The 6,972-nt window shown below is 54.7% G+C and overlaps 1 protein-coding gene across 5 annotated transcripts in view; it reads left to right on the top strand.

The window, feature by feature from the left end:
- The window catches only part of CNTFR (ciliary neurotrophic factor receptor), a 198,194-nt gene extending 191,991 nt beyond the window's left edge, over positions 1 to 6,203 (top strand). For 3 of the 5 annotated variants that reach the window (XM_017746646.1, XM_017746644.1, XM_017746645.1), the window contains exons 9-10: positions 4,331 to 4,511; positions 6,025 to 6,202. In XM_017746646.1, coding sequence (XP_017602135.1) covers positions 4,331 to 4,511; positions 6,025 to 6,170 — 327 coding nt within the window. In that variant the 3' untranslated portion in view covers positions 6,171 to 6,202. Of the gene's footprint in view, positions 1 to 4,330; positions 4,512 to 6,024 lie in introns of all 5 variants that reach the window. The other 2 variants (XM_017746643.1, XM_008643005.2) reach the window with 2 other exon arrangements.
- The last annotated feature ends 769 nt before the right edge of the window (positions 6,204 to 6,972 follow it).

Below are 6,972 nucleotides of genomic sequence, written 5' to 3'. Positions count from 1 at the left end.
ATGGCAGGGAATGGGATCCCAGCCCACGCTGTCCTCAGCAAACTGTCATCTGAATTCAAGGGCTTTTTTCATTTCTCTCTCCTCTCTCTCTCTTTTCTTTTTCTTTCTCTTTTCTTTTTTTTTTTTTCACAATGCTAATAGCTCTGCATTGCACTGGCTACTGATCCCTCATTAATCTGGGCAGCACTTCACAGCCAGTCGGAGTGACTTTTGGCAGGTGCACAAAGGCAGGCAGCGACACGCAACCCCCCGCCCCAGCCAAAAAATCTAACATGCACAGCCTTCCTCCAACTTTTGTCTCTGTGTGGCGAGGACACGGATTAAGGAATTTCTCCCTCTGCCTTTGATGCTGTGTGTGCATCCGTCCCCCCACAGCCTCCCCAGTGTGTCTTCCCCCTGTTCTGTCTCTCCCTGTCTGTGTTCAATTGGACCTGATCCCTGTGGGCTTTCCCATTTGCTGTGGCACTTCTGTGTTGGGCCATGGGCACCCACCCAGTCGCTTTCTCCCCACCATGACAAATGCTGGATGTGTCTCTGGCTGTCCAGCTCAGAGGTTCTGCATCCAGAGGTTGTGTGTGTGTGGGGAGAGATGGATGATGTCGTCTGTGCTTTCTCTTTTTATCTACTGTGTTAAAGTGGAGTTTAGGGCAACATCCTCCCAGATCCCACAAGGAAAGTCCTCCAGATCCTCTAGTCTAGGTCCTGGGGGAACACTCCCCCTGCCCAGGCAAGGCACAGACTTGACCCCACTGTGCCTGTGACACACCACCTACAAACACTCAGCTGCCGGTTGGTTGTGGGTGGAAAGAGGCAGGAATTGCTCCCAAGGGAAGGCTGGGAGGGCTCTTGGGGTGGAGAAAATGCTCCTGATGGAAAAGCAGCCTGGCCAGGTCAGCAGGACCTTAGTGGGGCTGGTCTGCATGCAACCTGCTTGGTGCAGGTCCCAGGGAGGAGCCAGGGCTTCAGAGGATCCTGAAAGTCTTGGAGAGGGTCATACACCAGCTGGATAAGCCAGCATCTTTCAGAGCCCTGTCCTCATTCTCCAGTTCCAAGCCACCACCCAGCCACCATAGAGCGAGTCAAGTCAGCAGGGAGTTGGCAGTTCAGCCCATGAGGTTTTGTTTCATTTAATTATCATTAGGAGTTAATTTAACTTGATTCCCTCAGCACTGCCATCCACATTGGATGCCACCAAAGAGCTCCCAAGGTCTGGGTGGCAGAGGGAGCCTCACTGTGCCACTACACTGCAGGGAGGTGCCCTGCCAAGCAGACCAGGTGATTCACAACCTGGTGGGTCTCCTGCCTACCCATCCCGAGGTGCCTGGGCAGTGAAGGTGTGTCCCTGTAAGAACTGGGTGCAGAAGTTGCCTCCTCAGCTCTGCTGGGTGCAGCGGTAGGTGCCAAGAGCCCATTGCCTCTGGGGACCCTGGTCCAGCTTGGGCTTTGGTTCTGGGCTGAGGAGAGCTGGAGCTTGGTGGGGCTGGTGGGATGTGCCTTAGCCAAGACCCTCCCCTTGTTGGAGGATCCATGCGAGGAACTGGCACCTTCCTTATTTTTATCCCATCCTCCTCTACCCAGACTTCACAGGATTTCAGTTTTCACCTGAGAGTGAAATGGCCCAAAACCATTTTCCTGCAGGATGGGCTGTGCCTTGCTCCAGGATGGGACCTGCTTATAGCCCCCCATGGGTATAGACTGCTGGGGACCAGACCTGTGAACTGACCCTGTTATTCTGACAACAGAGGCAGCACCTGTGACTGCAGGGCTGACTCAGCCTCTTCATGTAGCTGGAAACTCAGGGAGACCCTGCACGGAGCCCCACTGGGGTCACTGTGTTCATCTGCCCCCCATGTCAGGCTCCTTCCAGGCAGGCTCTGACCTCAGGTCCCCTTAACAGACACCCTGAGTAGCTGTCCCCATGCCAACAGGCCAGACCTGATGGTGAGACCCATGTCACGGTGGAGAGTGTCCCCTGGATGGTAGGGATGGATTTGGGCTTTGGCTGTTGATGGTTAAGTGCTTAGGAATGTCTCAGCTTGGCACAAGCCTGCAGTGAAACCACTAGCATTCCCATTTGCATCCCACCAGCACTGTGGGGGTCAGTGCTGAGTTGCTGGTGCAAGGAGAGGCAGGACTCCCATCCAGCCCCCAAACCTGCAGCAGTGAGATGGACACACGCCTTTCTCCACACTGCTGAGGTTTGGTACCACTTCAAGCCTCGCCGGCAGCAGGAAGCCCTTTGCTCCTGGTGGCTGTGGGGAGACCAGTCAGGCCTTCCTCCAGATGTGCTCCAGATGTGAGGCTCCTGCTGGCTCAGGTCGGGTGGCAGGAGCAGCTGGGAGTGCAGAGCCCAAGGGGTCCGATATTCTGGGCGGAAGGCTGGATGCAGCCCTGGAAGTGGGAATAGGGAGGGAAAGGCTTTCACTTGGAGCAAGAAAGCCCCTTCTCCTGTTAGGAATCCCCCAGAGTGGCTGTAAAAGCGTGGAGGGGGCTGCAGCTTTCATGCCAAAGGGATTGCATCTGTGCTGGGGTGTTGCATGTGCTGCACTGAAGGGACTGGAAAAGGGCTGGTTCTTTCTCAGGGTGGGTTCCTGCTTTTAAGGTACTCCTGCAAGCAGTGGGGTAATGGCACTGACCGTCTGGCATGCACACCAGACCTCGTGTGTGTACAGCCACACTGCCAGGGCAGCCTCATCCCACAGGTGCATTGGCCCAGGTACCTCCTGGGCACCCCAGTGGTGCATCTTTCTCTCTTCTCTTCTCTTCTCTTCTCTTCTCTTCTCTTCTCTTCTCATTTCTTCTCTTATTATCTCTTCTCTTCTCTTCTCTTCTCTTCTCTTCTCTTCTCTTCTCTTCTCTTCTCTTCTCTTCCTTTCCTTTCCTTTCCTTTCCTTTCCTTTCCTTTCCTTTCCTTTCCTTTCCTTTCCTTTCCTTTCCTTTCCTTTCCTTTCCTTTCCTTTCCTTTCCTTTCCTTTCCTTTCCTTTCCTTTCCTTTCCTTTCCTTTCCTTTCCTTTCCTTTCCTTTCCTTTCCTTTCCTTTCCTTTCCTTTCCTTTCCTTTCCTTTCCTTTCCTTTCCATCTTTTTCAAGGACCAGGCAGAAGTTTTGATCTTCCTCCGGTCATTGGGCTGTTGGTGCTACCTGGGACAGCGTGATTTTGTGCCTGACCTTCTTCTGGGTGGCTGGGGAGATGTGGAGGACCCCACATAGGCAACACCGTGAAGTTGCCCCCACCCATGAAGGGAAACGTGTTCTGCTCAAGCATGAGCCCCTGGCTGGGCACTGGTGCTTGCAGATGGGCTGTGTCAGACCCGCACCACCCCTTATCCTGCAGCATCTTTATTAGAAATGTGTCTGGGCAGGGTGCAGAGCAGATGAGGAGTCCCCTGTGTGCCCCCCCACACCACACACAGCACCACAGGGGTTACTGAAATGGGCAGCATGTTGGTCCTCTGTCTCAGAGATGGGGTGGAGGGCAATATCCCACTTAGCCTCTGCCAGATACTCCTGCCCTAGTCCCCTCCATACCCTCAGGACCCTGAGGCCAAGTCCAGCTTCATCCCTGGACAGTGACTTGGATGCTGAGCCCTCCCCCTCTGTCAGCCACCTGTGTTTGCTCACTTTTGTCCATGCCATGGGGGTGCATTTCTGCTGAGCACCTGCATCCCTCTGTCCTTGAGCCAAGCTCCAAGTGGATCAGAGATCCCTTGGAGAGTTAAATGGGGTTAAGCCCTTGCGCTTTGCAGCAGAGAGGACAGCAGGATCTTCTGTGGCTCAGACAGTAGTGACAACAGGACAGAGGGAATGGTTTCTAGGAAAGACGTCTGGACACAACTTGATCCTTGTCCAAGGGCCCAGCTGGAAGGATGCAAGCCAAAACAACGGGATGCCAGCAGGCACGGGAGCAGGCTGGCCAGAGGTGTTGCTGGTGGGGAAGCCTCCTCCCAGCACTGGCAGTGGTGCCCTGAAAGCACGTTGCACACCCCACCCACTGCCTGCAATATCCAGCTCCCAGCTGCCCTAACATGTCCGAGGGAGCCCGCGCACACATCTGCTAGTTTCTGGTGACCTCTAGAGGAAGCTACTCCACTCTGACGCCGTGAGTTTGGGCGTGGAACCAGGTCTCTAGACCTTCTGTGTAGCTGCAGCTGGAGCATCTCCCTCCCTGTCCATCCGTGTCCTGGGCTCGTGCCTCTGCCCAAAATGCCCTCGTGTTTCCAAAAGTGCTGCAAAAGTCTTGTTATCATCTTCTAGCCGAGATAATATACTGATTGTCTTACACCTCCTGGGGGCTCCTCTGACCACCCTCCTGTCCCCATTGCTGCCCTCAGGTCGAGCTGTCAGATGGGACATCGCATACCATCACGGATGCCTACGCTGGCAAGGAGTACATCATCCAGGTGGCAGCCAAAGACAATGACATCGGCACGTGGAGTGACTGGAGCGTGGCTGTCCATGCCACCCCCTGGACAGAGGAGCCCAAGCATCTCACCACGGAGGCCCAGATCACAGGTAAGAGCCCCCTCCCAGTACAAACAGGCTTCATCCAGGAGGAGCCCAGGACTCCAGGCTGAGGGATCTCCTCTTTGGCTCCATGCAGGCTTTGTCCCCAGCCAGGGACAGCCCCCAAACACTGGGGAGCAGGCTGCAGCCCTTCACCCTGTACTTTGCCCCCACCTGTGGCCCTGTCAGCAGGTGCAACCATGCCCTAAAGAATGCTGACTCAGCTCACCTGGGTCCAGCATCCTTCTCACCAGGATACCTGGGGTGGGACAATGAAGCTGGGCATTGTATTACTATTGTTGTTGTTGTTGTTGTTTTTATTCCCTGAAGTGCTGTCCCCCTCCAGCCCTCCCTCCCCTCTCCAGTCCTACCCCCTCCACACCTCCGACCCCTCAAAGTGGCTCCAAGGGATGCCAATTCAAAATAAAAGCCACCAAGTTAACAAGTCTCTGTTTCTAGGAAAGAGCTGGGACTGTGTCCAAATGGGTGTTATCAGCCCTCCGTTTCCCAGAAGGGATGGAGCAGACCCTGCACTGGTTTCCTTGACTCCTGTGCAGAGAAACCCCCCTTTTAGAAACAGCACCTGGTAGACCACCTACCAGGATGCTGAGGCAGCAGCAGGGATTTGCAGGCCCCCCCGCCATTCCCAGGTGGATGAACCCCCCGGAAGGAGTCCAGGAACACCTTGCAGCAGCACTGGTGTCAGTGTTTTGATTTTGCTTCTGTTGCCACCTGCACTGTGCTAAACGCAAATGCCCCTTCCAATGTCACCTGCCCACTCCCTGTGGTGGCACACGTGTCTGTCACACACACGCGTGTTCCTCGCACACACCTCCCTGTAGCCTGGTGCAGCCAGGCAGGGCTGATGTGGGACATCCCAACCCCAAGGCTGAGCCCCACTGTGACACCTCAATGGAGTGTGAAAGATGCTGAGACACACTCTTTGGTCCCCAGCATCAGCCCAGACTGTCTGGCCAGGGGCACACTGGGGCCATCTGGATATGGCCAAAGCTACGCCAGCATGACTGTCCATCCAAGCACTCCCTGCAATCCTCCAGCCCTCTGCAGGGACAGACAATGCATCTGGTCCAGTACAAAGCAGGACAAACCCTGTGAGCCAGTCCAGCAGATGTAGCCTGCTGTGTCTGAAATGTTCTGTGGGCGAGGGGTGCTTTCTGCTGAGCACTAGTGGCTCATCATGACCTTTTAGCTAAAATCCCACAGAGCTGGTGCATAGAGTGGCTCAGCTGGTCAGGATGGGGATGAGAAGGATGCTCAGCTCTACCTGATGCCACAAACAACTCCAAGCAGTAGGTCCACTTTCACAGCAGGGAAAGTCTCATGGATCACACCAGCCCGTGGATCATCCCAGCCCTCCACCTCAGCCCTAGCATGGTATAGCACTGAAAAGGGCAATTTGGGGCCAGCTCCTATCCACACCAGCAGGAGAGCAGGGCTGCTCCTATGGGATGAATCCCAGGGCATCCCAGTTCCCCTCACCATCCACTCTCCTTCCTTGCAGAGACAACAAGCGCTAGCACCTCCTCTTTCATGGCACCACCCACCACCAAGATCTGTGACAAGGGGGCCGTGGTGGGCAGTGGGGCCGTGGCAGTGTGTTGGACAGCTGGACTGGTCGTGGCTGCCTATAGTGTCCTCTTTATTTAGTGAGTATCTCCCAAATTGGAGGCGTAAGAGGCAGGAGGTGGGTGCTGGGATGGGGCAGGGATATGGGGAACCTCAGCACTCTAGTGTGGTTGGGAAGGGGATGCTCCAGCCAGGCTATGGGTGAAGGGCATTGAGAACAAGTCATTTGGGGTTTTCTTGCAGTTTTTTGTAAATGCACCCAGTCCGACTGCTTTTCCAGATGGATATTTGGCTGGAGATCCCAAAAATGGCTTCCCAAGCAAAGCTGGCAAGGTGGTCGGTCTTTGATGTCCTGTTCTCAGCAGCCCTCTCCCATCCTCACTGCTGACTTTTTTAAGAGGCAAAGAAACCATATGGAAATCTAACACCTTTGCTCAGTGATGAAGGAAAAATTGTCCAAGATCAGAAAATTCAGATTGCATCTCAAAAATGTTCCTTAGTTTGGCTTAGAATGGAGCTGACAGCCTGGAGAGCCACAAAATGCCCCTCTCCTCTACAGACCAGGGCTGCTGTCTCATGGGTGTCACACCCAAATGCCCTTTCACTGTCCCCATACTGCCCAAGGACAGGGATGGATCCTGGAAGCAGCCACACGTGTCACTTTCGGGAGATAAAGGATATGCCACGCATCCTTTGGTGCCCAAAGAGAAGCCTCTTGTGGGCAAGGGGTTCTTTGCTCCCCTCTGACAGTGTCATCTCATGTGTGACACTACTGGTGGCGTAAGGAGAGGTGGTGGCATGCAGCCAGGGGAGGGTGGGCAGGGCCCAGCCCTGGGAGGAGGAGGTGGAAATGGTGTGTTTGGGTACCTGGCTGAAATTTCCC

Source organism: Corvus brachyrhynchos, unplaced genomic scaffold (assembly GCF_000691975.1).
Source record: "Corvus brachyrhynchos isolate BGI_N302 unplaced genomic scaffold, ASM69197v1 scaffold139, whole genome shotgun sequence".
NCBI lineage: Eukaryota > Metazoa > Chordata > Aves > Passeriformes > Corvidae > Corvus > Corvus brachyrhynchos.
The sequence above is the reverse complement of the archived record's forward strand: the minus strand, read 5'-3'. Positions and strand labels throughout refer to the sequence as shown.